Genomic DNA, 15,816 nt, shown 5'->3' with positions numbered 1-15,816 from the left:
ATGAGATAGTCTCATGACATGCAAAGCGAGATATGTCAAGCCTTTATTTGTTATAATTGTGATGATTATGATGTCCAGCTGATGAAAACCCCAAATTTTGCTAATTTGGGGTTCTCATCAGCTGTACGCCATAATCATCACAATTATAACAAATAAAGGCTTGACATAGCTTGCTTTGCATGTCATGAGTATCTCATATATTAGTTTCACCTTTTAAGTTGAATTACTGATAGAAATGAACCTTTCCACGATATTCTAATTTTTTCGAGTTTCACCTGTACAAAGGGCCCCCATTACCTTCAGTAATTTAGGGCCTCATCAAACCTAAATCCGGCCCTGGTTCCATCTCAGCTTCTCCAAGATATTGTGACCCAAAAGAGGGGACCCTCTTTCCCCTTCAGGACTGAGTTACTGCAGTGTAAATCTGTAGGAGGAGGAATGGCCGTGATGTTGAATTGTATCCTTCAGACTAGCTTAGCTGCATGCGGACTACAATCCAGGGATAGCCAGCCAGGTTCCATGTTGTTAAACTCCAACTCTCATCAGGCCCAGACAATATGGCCAATAGTTTGGCAATGTCTGGAGGGTGCCCCTTTGGGTATACTTACTGTACTTACCTGGGAGCAAGTCCCATTGACTCCAACGAGACTTACTTCTCTCAGGCAGGATTGTTCTGTTGGGTCTAGGGGGTGGAAGGATCTGTCAACTCCACTTCTCTCCGTTTCTATTGGGGTCAAACACAAACTCTGCCAGCGAATCTTCCCTGCGCCCAGAAAACGGCAACTTTAGCTGGCTGGCATACCAGCAATTGGTCCTGCATGTCACCAGAAGTCTGTAGGGGGCTTGCAATTTTCAGCACTTCCAACTACCAACGGCATGGAGACGGCGCCATCTGCTGGGAAGCCTCCCTCAAACTGCTTTTGAACTTCCAGTTGTTGGAGCATGGCTCTCATTAGTGGGATGCAACATTTTAAAACTCCTTAACCCATTGCGCATCAGATAGGCATTCCAAGTCTCTGTCATTTTCCTGGACGTTCAAGACCTTTTCCAATGAGCCTTTTAATTCCAGTCTGTAATGCACTGGATTTCGAAACTGTTTTCATGTATGGAATCCTTTTTATTTTTTTTTAATGCACAGAACTGTTTGCATATATGGAGTGGCAGCTAACAGATTGAGGTTGAATCCTGACAAGACAGAAGTACTGTTTTGGGGGGAGAGGGTATGGGTGGGTGTGGGGGACTCCCTGGTCCTGAATGGGGTAACTGTGCCCCTGAAGGACCAGGTCTGCAGCCTGGGAGTCATTTTGGACTCACAGCTCTCCATGGAGGCGCAGGTCAATTCTGCGTCCAGGGCGGCTGTCTACCAGCTCCATCTGGTATGCAGGCTGAGACCCTACCTGCCCGTGGGCTGTCTTGCCAGAGTGGTGCATGCTCTAGTTATCTCCCGCTTGGACTGGTGCAATGTGCTCTACCTTTGAGGGTGAATCAGAAACTGCAATTAATCCAGAATGCGGCAGCTAGACTGGTGACTGGGAGCGGCCGCCGAGACCATATAACACCAGTCCTGAGAGACCTGCATTGGCTTCTACTACATTTCCGGGCACAATTCAAAGTGTTGGTGCTAACTTTTAAAGCCCTAAATGGCCTTGACTCAGTGTACCTGAAGGAGCGTCTCCACCCCCATCGTTCTGCCCGGACACTGAGGTCCAGCTCCGAGGGCCTTCTGGCAGTTCCCTTGCTGCGAGAAGCCAAGTTACAGGGAACCAGGCAGAGGGCCTTCTCGGTAGTGGCACCCGCCCTGTGGAACGCCCTCCCACCAGATGTCAAACGAACAAACAACTATCTGATGTTTAGAAGACATCTGAAGGCAGCCCTGTTTAGGGAAGTTTTTTAATGACTGATGTTTTAATTTATTTTTAATCTCCTGTTGGAAGCTGCCCAGAGTGGCTGGGGGAACCCAGCCAGATCGGTGGGGTATAAGTAATATGTTGTTGTAGTTGTTGCTGTTGTTAATTGCTTCTACATATGGAATTGTTTTCGATTGCTTCTGTTGTTGATGTCCCCCCCCCCCTGTGGAACTGCTCTGAGATATTTTATGGGAAGTGATTCATAAACGGAATCATAGAGAAAAAAAGTCCAGGAAAATAAAACAACAACAACATTCCTGACATGTTTGGTCTGGAGTTAGGAAACAAGCCTATAATTTATAGAGATGTTTGTCCCATCGCCCCCAAGTTCCTTCAGTAGAAGAGCTTTAAAATAAAATAAAAAAACCATAAATGCTGAACATACAGGTGTAACAAATACAGGATCCAACAAAGCTGTTCCATTAGTGCAAGGATTTATGCTTAGAATCATAGAACTGTAGAGCTGGAGGGGATCCCCAGGGGTCATCTAGCCCAACCCCCTGCAATGCAGGAATCACAGCTAAAGAATCCCTGGCAGATGACCATCCAACCTCTGTTTAGAAACCTCCAAGGAAGGAGAGTCCACCACCTCCATTCCACTGTCAAACAGATCTTAGAAATACCTTCCCGATGTTTAGTCAGAATCTCCTTTCTTGGAACTTGAACCCATTGGTTTGGGTCCTATTCTGTGGAGCAGCAGAAAACAAGCTCGCTCCGTCTTCCACATGGCAGCCCTTGTGGGCGTCTGAAGGTGGCTATCCTATCACCCCTGAGTCTTCTCTTTTCCAGGCTAAACATGCCCGACTCCCTCAATTGATCCTCACGAGGTTGCACAACCATACTTCTGCCCTGTCCTCTCCCTTCCCCTTCCCCAAATCCGCACCATTTCCCATAATCTATGCATTATTATTATTATTATTATTATTATTATTATTATTATTATTATTATTTGCAAGCATGGTTTGGTCAGAGAACTGCATCGCAAAATTCAGGTGAACCCCAAAGGACAGCTTCGTTTTGCTTTGGAAAGGGCTGTTCACCTTCAGATGAGAACAAAATTGAATTCCTCCCCCCATCCCTGGTGAGGAGAGGGGCTGCAGAGACTGGGCCAAATGCCTGCACGCCACGAGTCTCGAATGGCGGGTCTGCCGTCCTCGCTGGATCTTTACCCATGTGATGGAATCTTGCCGTTGCTCCATCTGCTCTGATCTTTTTTTAGAAACACCCCCCCCCGGTCCCTTCCCAGACTGGTTCCTGTTTTAAACACACACACTCCCACCCTGGCTCAAGCTCCCATTTACAGATGCCAGTTTTCGGAACAGGTGCTTCTGTCCCTTGATTTATCTCTGGTGCCCCCCGGCTCCTCGGCAAAGATTAGCCAAGGGGGGGGGACTATACTGTATCTGCGTGTCCAGAGGGGTGTGTGTCGGATGGGTCTAATGACGGCATTTTCCACCCCCCCCCCACGGCACTTGTCTTTTCCTTTGCCCGGTGCTGTGACCCAGTTCCATCATCTCTTCCCAGATCTCCTGCCTTCCAAAGGGGAAGGAAAATGGCAGAAGGCATGGAAGTCTCCCCTGCCCCTTCATAATTCCCAGCTTGGAGCTCTGGGATCTTTGGAAGAACTCCACTGCCAACGTCTTCCAGAATGTCTCTCCAACGATCAAGGAAGTGAGTGATGACGGCCAGGTTTGGGAGAGATTCTCCAAAATCTGTGCAGCCAGCTTGGTGTTAAACAAAACCTGAGTTTCGCCAATGGGTAAGAGGACTAAGAAAAGGCACCGTTTTCAGACAGAGCAACATCGGTCTTGCCTGTTTCATGAAGCTGGTCACTGCTGTATTTTTTTTTTAAAATATACTTTCAGAGAGCAATTAGAAAGAGGTGGGGGAGTGGAGATGGGGAAGGCAGATGAAAATATATTTAAGCTGCAGTTGTGGGAAGGCGCAACTCAACTGATGGTGGAAGAGGTCTTGGCACCAGCTAGGTTGCCATTCCTGTATCCACAGAGAGTTTGGTGGAAAGAGGCAGTTCCCCTTTAGCTTCTAATCTCAGCCATTCACTCATATATATTTTTTAAATGCAAAATTCCCACGAGAGGTTTGCAGGGCTGAGTGTTCTCCCTTCCTTTTCCCCAAGTCATACTGACAAGGCACGTTGAGAAAAATCTGCAACAACAGATGGTAGGGACTGCCACCTTTGCTCCCTCAACACCCGGCACGCACAACAACTTTGCCTGCATTCCCCGTGCACACAGCTGCAACAAATTCTGTCCATTCAACCCACAAATTCTATCCGCTCGATCCATAATTTTCAGCCTTGCCCTTTTTGGGTTCTGTGAGCTGCTCCTAGCTGCAATAGCACAGAGGTGGGGCGATTTGGTTCAGTTTGCTAATTGACCTTGTTCGGTATTGTCTATACCAGTGGTTCTCAATGGGTGTGGCATGCCACACTGGTGTGGCGGGAGAGGGTGGTAAGTGTGGCAGGAAGATTGATGAACAATCAGTATTATACCTTAGGAATGATTCATGTTCTTATGTGTTGTTGTTGTTGTTCAGTCGTTCAGTCGTGTCCGACTCTTCGTGACCCCATGGACCAGAGCACGCCAGGTACCCCTATCCTCCACTGCCTTCCGCAGTTTGGCCAAACTCATGCCGGTTGCTTCGAGAACACTGTCCAACCATCTCATCCTCTGTCGTCCCCCTTCTCCTTGTGCCCTCCATCTTTCCCAACATCAGGGTCTTTTCCAGGGAGTCTTCTCTTCGTAGTTGCCTTATTTTATACTTTCTGGACGTCCCATGATCATACTATGAGGTAGTTGTGTTCTACATTATAAATCAAGCACTGCTAGGAGGTCCCCCCCCCATTTTTTTGTTTTCCAAAGTATTTGTTATCAGTAAAAAAATTCAGTGTGGCACGATTTTCCTCTGCCACTGACCTATTCCCTTTCCCCGTGTCATGGTTCCGAATAAAGAAACAATTTAACTAAGGGCATAGGCAGCTCTCTTGTACAGAGTCAGGCCATTGGTGCATCTAGCTGACCACACGGATTGGAAGTAGCTCTCCAGGGTTTTAAGCAGGGGTCTCTCCTACACCTAAACCTTACCCAGAGATGCCAGGGGTTGAACCCAACCCCTTGTACAAGCACAGCAGATCGGTGACAGGCCTCCCCCCCAACCAGGAAATACTGTAATGCTTCTCAAAACAACATGGGGCTGCTGTACATCTGGACATTACTAGGATTTCAAAGGTGGAATTTCCAAAAGGCTGCACTTTGTCCTGCAACTTTTCTTTTTTTGTAAAAAAAAAGGGGGGGGGGTCTTTGGGACGTTCTGGTTTTTAGTTTTTTAAAAATGGCAACCCTATGCAAAATGAAATGAAGCTATCGTTTAAAATTTGCACTTCTCTGAATTTTGCAATGCACTTCTCCAACACTTCGGAATTGTGTACAAATGTGTATATTAGCAGAAAGTGTGCATGAAAATAACATTCTGTACGAGGGGAAACTGCCTTGCAAAAATGTGTGAAATAATTATTGGGCAAAATCACACGAAAACGTGTCTATTTGGAGATGCTGAACATTTCCCACGCAAAATTTTGCGCATCTAGAATCTGGGAGTTTGAGGTTCGCGTTATCGTGATGAGGCCTTTGTTGCAAATGCCGAGTCGTGAATGTGTCGTGGTACTTTGCAGCTCAAACAACAAATACAGTCCCTTGCCCCGAGGAGGATACAATCCAGAGGCTGACCACGCAGCAGACTTTGACACAAGGGGAAAGATGGAGCAAATGTGGTTAAGAGGCCTACAGCAATGTATTTGAGGCTAAGAATAAAGACAGGGGAAATATGTCAATTTGGATTTCTATCAGGGCCTCACTCCCCCACCCCCCGGCCACCTCCCTGTAACACTCTGTTCTCCTCGTTGACGCATCAGTTTGTGATTTCTCTTTTGCTTTTTTGGGGGGGAGGGGGAAAGTCATCATGAAAATTCACCAGCATTTTAGTGAGGATGTCTCCTGAAATAAGACACAAAGGTAAAGGGATCCCTGACCATTAGGTCCAGTCGTGTCCGACTCTGGGGTTGCGGCGCTCATCTCACTCTATGAGCCAAGGGAGCCGGCGTTTGTCCGCAGTCAGCTTCCGGGTCATGTGTCCAGCATGACTAAGCCGCTTCTGGCAAAACCAGAGCAGTGCACGGAAATGCCATTTACCTTCCCGCCGGAGCGGTCCCTATTTATCTACTTGCACTTTGACGTGCTTTCGAACTGCTAGGTGGGCAGGAGCAAGGACCGAGCAAAGGGAGCTCACCCCGTCGCGGGGATTCGAACCGACAACTTTCTGATCGGCAAGCCCTGGACTCTGTGGTTTAACCCACAGCGCCACCTGGGTCGAAGGCATGTTTGTAGGTAATTTCCCCCTACAGTGTACATTTTTGCAAAGCAAGTTCCCCTGAGTTAAGGCGTTTTTGTGTGTTTTCTTTCCACCAACAGATGCATGCTTTAGTATATGCATTTTATGAGCACGTGACTTGGCTGGAGAACTGAGGTGCCAAATTCAGAGAACTGCAAATTCTGAAGGAGGGAGCGACTTATTCATTCATTCATTCATTCTTTCGCGTATTTGTTTCAGAAAGTGTGACTTAATCCACGTTCTTCTCAGTTGCGAGTGACGACTCAGGAGGGTACCGCTACAGTTCTCCCTTTGAGGGCTGAACACTCCATTTCTTCAGATCTCTCCCGTTTGGCCCAGGTCCTCCCCCCTCCCTCTTCCCATTCTGGGTCTGCAAAATGTATTTCTAAGCTTCCACCGTGCTGGATCAGGCCAAAGAGAGCACATCTAGTCCACCCTCCTGTTCTCAAAGTGGCCAACCAGAGGCCCAGCAAACAGCAGCGGGTCACTCCCCATTTGTGATGACCCGCAATTAATATTCGGAGGCAAAGTGTGTGTGTGTGTGTGTGTGTGTGTTTGTGTGTATACAAGGTGTCAGTTACTAAAATAAAACCAGCCGCCTCCGGGATGTGGCTTTCTGCCCGCCCCCGAATTCTGCTTTCGGGATCCGAAATACTACAACCTATTTTTAAAGCATCTGCTGCAGACCTTTGCCTTTTGGGGGACAGATCAGGTTGCAGAGGCTCAGCTGTCTTTAGGCTGCTGGCCACGAGCAATTGATGTCTTTTCCCCCTCGATTATCACAAGAAGGCAGGAGCTGGGGGTCTTTGGGGGGAGTTTATGGAGGAAAGCCGGCAGTTTCCCCCGCAGGGGGAGTTTGACCGAGCAGCATTCTAGTTCACATCGAGGTAAGCATTTTGGCTTATTCTTTCTACATTTCATTTCATTTCATTTCATACACGCACACAAACACGGAAAGAGATACATACCACTTAGTTTTGAGATATCTGCCGTTTTGAATTTGTATCCTCGGAGGGGAGGCTGCCTCCTCCTTTCTTGTGACAGCAGGCTGCAGCGGGTGAAAGAGGGGCACTCTGCATATGCTCAAAGGCATCTTCGTGCATCGCTTCGTATCTGTTTTTTTTAAAGAAGGGGCCTGGCCAAAAGATGAGACAGAGGTAGTGCTATGTCGCCAAGGCTTATGGAGAGGTGTTTCCTTAAAAAAACCCACAACCCCCCCAAAACTCCTGCTCCCTGAATTGATTCTTCCAGTTCATTTTCCAAAGAGAAACTAGATGGAGGGGAGAAGAAAACACACACACACACACACACACACACACACACACAGAGAGAGAGAGAGAGAGGGCAACTGAATAGGGTTAATGACTGTCAAGGCCTTCCAGGCCTTGGTGCTGATTCATTGATGGCTTTCGATGATATCAGCTCACCTCCATGCTCCACAAGGCAAAGCATTTGTGTCTGTTGCTCCAGCTCAGAGGGAAGATGCGTTAAACTCAGTTTTGGCTTGCTGTTCTCCTCTTGAACTTATCCACGCTTCTTGAGAAATGCCCCAAAGGGGCACCGCGTCACCTACCTTCAAGGTGGTGGTGAAATGCTGCAATTTTTATCGTTGAGAAGGGCTACTGCTCTGTCGCCAGAGCACCCGCTTCGCGAGCAGAAGGTCCCGTGTTCGAATCCCCCACGGGCACCTCCAGGCGGGGCTGGGAGAGAACGGTGCCCGAAACCCTATTCCAGGGTGTGTGGCAGGAGGGGATGGAAAGTGTGGCAGGAAGATTTGAGGGCAATTAAAAAAACACACCAAACATTTTAACATTTCAGTGTAGGGTAGCTTAGTATAGCATGTGTGTGTGTGTGTGTGTGTGTGTGTTTGTGTGTACAGTGGTTCCTCCGCTTGCAAACGGGATCTGTTCTGGAGGTATGGCCACATCCAGAGGAATTCGCAACTGGAGGACCGCTTCTGTGCATGTGCGCGTGGCGAAACCTGGAAAAATACTTCTGGGTTTGCTGCGTTCGCATCTTGAAATTTACATATCCAGAGGGTTATGTAAGCAGAGGTACGACTGTGTGTGTGTGTGTGTGTGTGTGTAGTAGTAGTAGTAGTAATAATAATAATAATAATAATAATAATAATAATAATAATAATTTATGTATAACCCCCCAATCTGGCTGGGCATCCCCAGCCACTCTGGGTGGCTTCCAACAAAATATTAAAACACAATAATATATTAAACATTAAAAGCTTCCCTAAACAGGGCTGCCTTCAGATGTCTTCTAAAAGTCTGGTAGTTGTTTTTCTCTTTGACATCTGATGGGAGGACATTCCACAGGAGGGTGCCACTACCGAGAAGGCCCTCTGCCTGGTTCCCTGTAACTTGGCTTCTTGTAGAGAGGGAACCGCCAGAAGGCCCTCGGAGCTGGACCTCAGTGTCCGGGCAGAACGAAGGGGGTGGAGACGCTCCTTCAGGTATACTGGGCCGAGGCCGTTTATGGATATACAACCAGAAATAACAGTATCCACGCCTCTCTTCAAGGGCAATGCCTGTCCTTTTATACTTCTCCGTGACATATTGTTGTGAACAGGGATGTTAAGCTCTGACAAAAATGCAAGATGCAGAAAAGAGAAGGACTTGTCTTTGTGTTGATGAGGAGATGAGAGTCTGTTTGCCTCAAATTAGACTTAATATAAATGAAATTGTCCGGCAAAAGCAAGCTCACACCCTCTGACTGAGCTTGTATACATAAGGGACTTCAGCAAGAGGCTCGTTTAAAACTAGATTTTGGAAACGACTTCTGTTCTTATGTAGCTGTCCCATGATCGTGTTATAAAGCAGTTGTGTTCTGTGTTATAAATCAAGCACTGCTATCCACTTAACACAAGGCTACCTACTTAAGAAACTGGATGTAGAATGTGACTAATGACTTAGGAAAGTGTAAGGAAGACATCTGAATGTAAATTAAAGCAGCAAATTAAACCCATAATTCACTGGATACGCAGAAAGGGGTCAAGAAATATACTATATCCGCATGTGGGACAGGACAAAACGGGAAATATTTGACCTATATGTGGGATGGTGAAGCAGGGTTTTCAACTCAACTCAACTCAGTTTATTACAGCAAAAGCCAGCAATATAATCCAGCATAATTCCAAACCAGTGATCAATAATATTGCTACAAGGTGTCAAAATCCTAAGGATTAGAATAAAACAAAAAGAAATGTCGCAAAAGAAATTTATCATATGTTTTCCAATAGAAGCGATTTACGTTTTTTGATGGCTAAGGTACAAAACTTGGCCACAGCATAGGATACTGAAGCAAGGTTTTTAATAATAATAATAATAATAATAGTTGTGCAAAAAGGCAAACAAAATTCACCTGCCTTCTTGAAAGGATCTTCCATCTCCGTTTTCAACCATCTGAATAAGGAATACCCATATTTTCAGGACAGACACCACCCAACCACTTGAAGGATGTGTCCGTCTCCCACGAGCATTTGAGGGGAGGGCTTATTACCAGTCAAACCTGGCGCAATCCTTAAAAACAGCAAGTTCTCTGAAAATGGCCACCTACCCACATTTCACCAAATGTGCAAATCAAAGTTCATGCCAGAAACTTGCATTTTATTTTATTTTTTGAAAGGAAAAGGGGCGGGGGCAAGACTCACAATCATGTCCCTGCATCTGGGTGGTTGCATACTATCAGCCACCCAGCTTTGTGCCCTGTAGATCTGAGGAACTCCCTGCCCAGTGTGGTGCAGTGGTTAAGAGTGGTAGTCTCGTAATCTGGGGAACCGGGTTCGTGTCTCCTCTCTTCCACATGCAGCTGCTGGGTGACCTTGGGCTAGTCACACTTCTTTGAAGTCTCTCAGCCCCACTCACCTCACAGAGTGTTTGTTGTGGGGGAGGAAGGGAAAGGAGAATGTGAGCCGCTTTGAGACTCCTTCGGGTAGTGAAAAGCGGGATATCAAATCCAAACTCTTCTTCTTCTTCTTCTTCTTCTTCTTCTTCTTCTTCTTCTTCTTCTTCTTCTTCTTCTTCTTCTTCTTCAGGCAGGTGCCTTCTTCGCTGTATTCTTTCTAGCTCCTGCTAAAAATATTGTCATTTCGGGAAAGCCTATTTGAACAAGCAGAACGTTGACATGTGTTAGTTAACTTGGATTTTTTTCCCAGCGTATCCCTGATTTTAATTACATTTTGAATATTTTAAACGGTTGTTTTAAACTTTATTCTTTTTTAATAAAAAAGTTTAATATTTTTTTAAAAAAACTTTATTCTTTTTTATAAACTGCCATGAAGTTTCTTCAAAAAATAATAATCAAGTGGTATATAAATGAATTGAAAAGCAATCAATCTTGCAGATGTATATTTGGTATAGAATCTGTATTTTCTTTTCTGTCTTTTTCTACGTTTCCGAGCACAATTCAAAGTGTTGATGCTGACCTTTAAAGCCCTAAATGGCCTCAGCCCAGGATACCTGAAGGAGCGTCTCCTCCTTCCATCGTTTGGCCCAGACACTGAGGTCCAGCTCCAAGGGCCTTCTGGCGGTTCCCTCCCTGCAAGAAGTGAGGTTACAGGGAACCAGGCAAAGGGCCTTCTCGGTGGTGGCACCCGCCCTGTGGAACGCCCTCCCATCAGATGTCAAGGAAATAAACACCTATCTGACTTTTAGAAGACAACTGAAGGCAGCCCTGTTTAGGGAAGTTTTTCATGTTTGATGTTTTATTGTGTTTTTAATATTCTATTGGGAGCTGCCCAGGGTAGCTGGGTAAACGCAGCCAGATGAGTGGGTGAGTGGGGTATAAATAAATTCCTACTACTACTACTACTATTTGGCTTTTCTTCCAGACAAACACTGAAATAAAGAAGGAAGCAAAGAGAACGGAGGGAGAGGAACAATCTGGGTAAGCAACGTTCATAAGCTCTGGATGGATTGGAATGGGGAGACTCGCCTGCTCCATGAGGCCGGGACACTCGGCGAATGCTGGTTTCATCATTAAAGCGCTCCTCCTTCTCCTGCTTTGTAGACATGGTAAGGACTCGACAGGCCACTGGCTGGATCCAGCAGGCTCTTCTGCTATACCTGTTTAAACCAGCCCTTTATTCAGAACCACAAGGTCTGGGAAATTACTATAATTTTTAGGGCAAGGACTGCAGTATGGTGTAGTGGTTAAGAGCGGTAGACTCGTAATCTGGTGAACTGGGTTCGCTTCCCCATTCCTCCACATGCAGCTGCTGGGTGACCTTGGGGCTAGTCACACTTCTTTGAAGTCTCTCAGCCCCACTCACCTCACAGAGTGTTTGTTGTGGGGAAGGAAGGGAAAGAAGAATGTTAGCCGCTTTGAGACTCCTTCGGGTAGTGATAAAGCGGGATTGGGCTGGATCCGCCCCCCGGGCCTTAGTTTGCTTACCCATGGCTTTGTTCATGTAAAATATGCAGGGATGTATGGTATGTAAAATGAACCACGGAAAGAGAAGAAGGGAAGTCACTGATTTAAGGTTGTTTAAATGAATATTTTGAAATGTAAATTAGAAAGTTTTACTTGACTCTGATGTTCACGGCTGTTTTCTTCTTTCTCTTCCTATCGTTACCATCATTGCTATTTTGGTTCCGCCCTGCAGCTTATTCCCACTGCAAGATCTTGCGCTGCAACTCTGAGTACGTGGCCTCCACGCTCAACTTGCGTGGCCCCAACAAGCACGCCAGCTACTGCAACACCCTGCGCTCCTACTCCCGCTGCACGCGCAAGACAGCCCGCACGTGCCGCGGGGACCTCGCCTACCACTCTGCCGTCCACGGCATCGAGGACCTCATGATCCAGAACAAGTGCTCCAAGGAGGGCCCCACTTCGCCGCGGCGGCCCCCCGCGCCGCCCCCTGGCCACCAGGGTTTGGAACCCCCCGAGATCTGCGATTATGAGAAGAGCTTTTCCCGGAAGCACAACAGAGCCCCCACTTACCAGCACTGTGCCACGTTCGGGGACCCCCACGTACGGACCTTCAGTGACGAGTTCCACACGTGCAAAGTGGAAGGTTCCTGGCCGCTCCTGGACAACAACTATTTGTTCGCTCAAGCGACGAGCTACCCCGTCTTGAAAGGATCAAACGCGACAGCTACTAGCAAGGTAAGAAACGGTGACCTCTACAGGTGTCCCATCAAAATTTCCCATGGCTTGTGTCATTGGTGGTGAGACCAAGGAGAGAGTCTCAGAATGACTAGGGCCATTTCTAGCAAATTGTATCTAAGATCTATCGGCGGTCTGCTTTGCACTGGGAAGACAGACACCAGGTTTACCTGCCCATATCTTCAGTCAAAGGGTCTCAGGCAGCAAGTCACTATTCTGACATTCGGATTTGGAGAATGGCTGCAGGTGAGTGTAGATGCCACTGGGCTGGGTGGATGAAAGATGTGATAAGGCACACTCCTTGACACTCGTTCCAACACTGTATATATCTGTAAGGACGTTCAGTGGTTGCTCATGAGAAATCAGCCGAACGCAGAACTTCTAAAAACTAAGTTCTTTATTGTGCAGATATTTACAGTAGAGCAAAAGTTCAAAGGTCCATCTCATCCCTCCGCAGAGTCCAGGAATGAACCCTTCCGGTTCTTGGTCCAGCAAAAGAGGCGCGGGATTCTAAACCCCCGCCTCCCCCTTCCATGTCTTTCCTGTCTGCGAACTCGGGGCGCGGGAATCTGTCCTTGTTCCCCACTTCCCCCTTGGTGCTCAGGCTCTGCGAGCCCTTCAGAGCCCCTGCGCCGACTTCCTGCTTCCAACTCCCTCTCCCCACTTGAGGAATGGTCGCTTCCTCCTGAGGAGGGGGATGACGAGCTGGTGAACAAAGGGGGTGGTTCCCTGTACTGCAAGCGCTCCTGGGATGCTACCAGCCGTGGGGAGGGGGGGGGGGTTCCTGACAATGTCAGAACTGGAAAGCCCCAGGCCAGGGGTTGGGGCTCATATGGGGCTCACCCCTCCCACTGGACTGGATAGACGGAGCCTTCCAAGTCCTTTCTCTCCTCTTCTGGGGGAAGGAGACCCTCCAGGTCTGGTAGAGCTAAGGATGGCCCTGAAAAAAACAAGCACAGCTGTGGTCACCATGCCTGCCCCATACAAAAAATTATGCCACAGGAGACACATTAGGAAGTTACTCAAAACCACATTTACACCTCCGTTCAAACCAGGGTTGGATCTACACCATGCATAGGCAAACCAAGGCCCCAGGGGCTGGATCCAGCCCAATCGCCTTCTAAATCTGGCCCGCGGGTGGTCTGGGAATTAGCGTGCTTTTACATGAGTAGAATGTATGCTTTTATTTAAATTGCATCTCTGAGTTATTTGTGGGGCATAGGAATTAGTTCATCCTGCCAAAAATATATATATAGTCCAGCCCCCCACAAGTTCTGAGGTACAGATATATGTATGTATGTATGTATGTATGTATGTATATGCATATGCGTATGTATATATACACAGAGATACACATACCCACTACCCACAAACATAATAATAATAATAATAATAATAATAATAATAATAATAATTTTTTATTTATACCCCGTCCTTCCCAGCCCAAAACCGGGCTCAGTCCTGCTAAAAATCTGTCAGGATTTCAGTGTGCATTTCTCTTGCCTGTACACATTTTCGGAAAATAATAAATGGGTCAGCTCACAGTTATCACACTCCCAGGGAGATTAAGTGGCTTGGGCACACATGGAGAGCTTGTAATGGTGCTGTGGTCTAAACAACTGAGTTTCCTGGGCTTGCACATCAGAAGGTTGGCGGTTCGATTCCCCGCGACAGGGTGAGCTCCCGTTGCTCTGTCCCAGCTCCTGCCAACCTAGCAGTCCGAAAGCACGCCAGTGCAAGTAGATACATAGGCACCGCTGCGGCGGGAAGGTAAACGGCGTTTCCGTGCGCTCTGGTTTCCATCACGGTATTCCTTTGTGCCAGAAGCGGTTTAGTCATGCTGGCCATATGACCTGGAAAGCTGTCTGTGGACAAACACCGGCTCCCTCGGCCTGAAAGCGAGATGAGCACCGCAACCCCAGAGTCGCCTTTGACTGGACTTTACCGTCCGGGGTCCTTTACCTTTACCTTTCACCTCTCTCTTTTCAGCTCACCATCATATTCAAGAACATGAAGGAGTGCATAGACCAGAAAGTCTACCAGGCGGAGATCGACAACCTGCCGGCGGCTTTCGAGGACGGATCCACGAACGGGGGCGACAAGCCCGGAGGGAAAAGCTTGAGCATCCACGAGCGCACACCCGGGCAGCACGTGGAGATCCTCGCCACGTACATCGGCACCACCATTGCCGTGCGCCAGGCAGGGAGGCAGCTCTCTTTCTCCATCCGGGCGGCCGAGGACGTGGTGCGCTCCTTTACGGAGGAGCAGGACCTCCAGCTGTGCGTGGGAGGCTGCCCGCCCAGCCAGCGCATCTCCCAGACCGAGTGCTGCTGCAGCAACGGGGCCATCCCTGCGCAGGAGGCCCAGCTCCTGTGCAAGGAGAAGCTGCCGGTGGAGGACGTCTACTTCCAGTCGTGCGTCTTCGACGTGGTGACATCGGGAGACGTCAACTTTACGCTGGCTGCGCACGCTGCCTTGGAGGATGCCAAAGTCTTCCACCCGGACGCCAAGAAGCACCACCTCTTCCAAAGCGATGCAGCTTGCCTGTCCAGGGGCTCGGCCTTCCTCCTCACCAGCACGCTGGTCCTTTCAGCATTGCATCTACACTTCTGAAGGTTTCTGGGGACTGGCAGAAAGTTGTATGGTGCTAGTTTGAGAGGATAGCGAACGGGTTTGGCTCCCCCAGAAACATGGCTGTCGGCAAACATGGGACAGGGCAAACTGTAAAGCTGTAAGAATCTGGGATGGATGGAGATTATGTTTAGAAACAGGGCACCCTGCCCTTCCAAGCTTTATTGGGGAGAGGAAAAGCTGAGAGTGGAAATGGACAAATCTGTTGATTTTGACCTCTCCGCTCCTCATTTCTCAAATCTTAAGTCCAGCATGTCACACTTCCACATCATTTTTTATTTATTTAACAAATCCTCGTGAAAATCCGTCAGCGTTTTGGTGAGAATTTCTCCTAATATGCACTTTTTGCAGGCAATTAATAGATATGCAGTCTTGTACACTATTTTACCAAAGTATGCACACTAGCAGATACATATTTGTGCACTTTTTCTTTGTTAGACAGCCGCGTCGCAAAATTTGGAGAAGTGTGGGTTTCAAATGACACCTGTGCTTCAGTTGGCGTATCGTTTTAGGAAATGGTGGTGCAAGTGGGAAATAGAGGGCGGAACAGAGAATTATGTCTGCTTACACTCTTACTGTGCGTGCCCCATGTTCTGCCCGACACCCTGTTAAGCTCTCCTGCTCGTCTCAGGTACAGCGAAGGACATGGCGCCATCGCTAGCATTGAAGTAAGAGTCAACTGCCAATCCAACAGCCTTCTCTACATGAACCAGAAGGGGGACACCATCTTGGGTTTTGTTTTGTTTTGTTTTGT

At 47.7% G+C, this 15,816-nt stretch overlaps 1 protein-coding gene across 2 annotated transcripts; it reads left to right on the top strand.

Moving 5' to 3' along the window:
- The first annotated feature begins 3,448 nt into the window (after positions 1-3,448).
- Positions 3,449-15,800, top strand: HJV (hemojuvelin BMP co-receptor). Of its 2 annotated transcripts, none has more exons than XM_033136319.1 (4): positions 3,449-3,578; positions 11,155-11,338; positions 11,929-12,431; positions 14,421-15,800. In XM_033136319.1, the coding sequence occupies exons 2-4, from the start codon at positions 11,245-11,247 to the stop codon at positions 15,042-15,044; spliced, it is 1,221 nt and encodes a 406-aa protein (XP_032992210.1). In that variant the 5' UTR covers positions 3,449-3,578; positions 11,155-11,244; the 3' UTR covers positions 15,045-15,800. The 2 variants fall into 2 exon arrangements, with proteins under 2 accessions (XP_032992210.1, XP_032992209.1); XM_033136318.1 differs by lacking the exon at positions 3,449-3,578 and adding an exon at positions 7,043-7,201.
- Positions 15,801-15,816: the final 16 nt, after the last annotated feature.

Source organism: Lacerta agilis, chromosome 17 (assembly GCF_009819535.1).
Source record: "Lacerta agilis isolate rLacAgi1 chromosome 17, rLacAgi1.pri, whole genome shotgun sequence".
Taxonomy (NCBI): domain Eukaryota; kingdom Metazoa; phylum Chordata; class Lepidosauria; order Squamata; family Lacertidae; genus Lacerta; species Lacerta agilis.
This window is presented reverse-complemented; position numbering and strand designations above follow the sequence as displayed.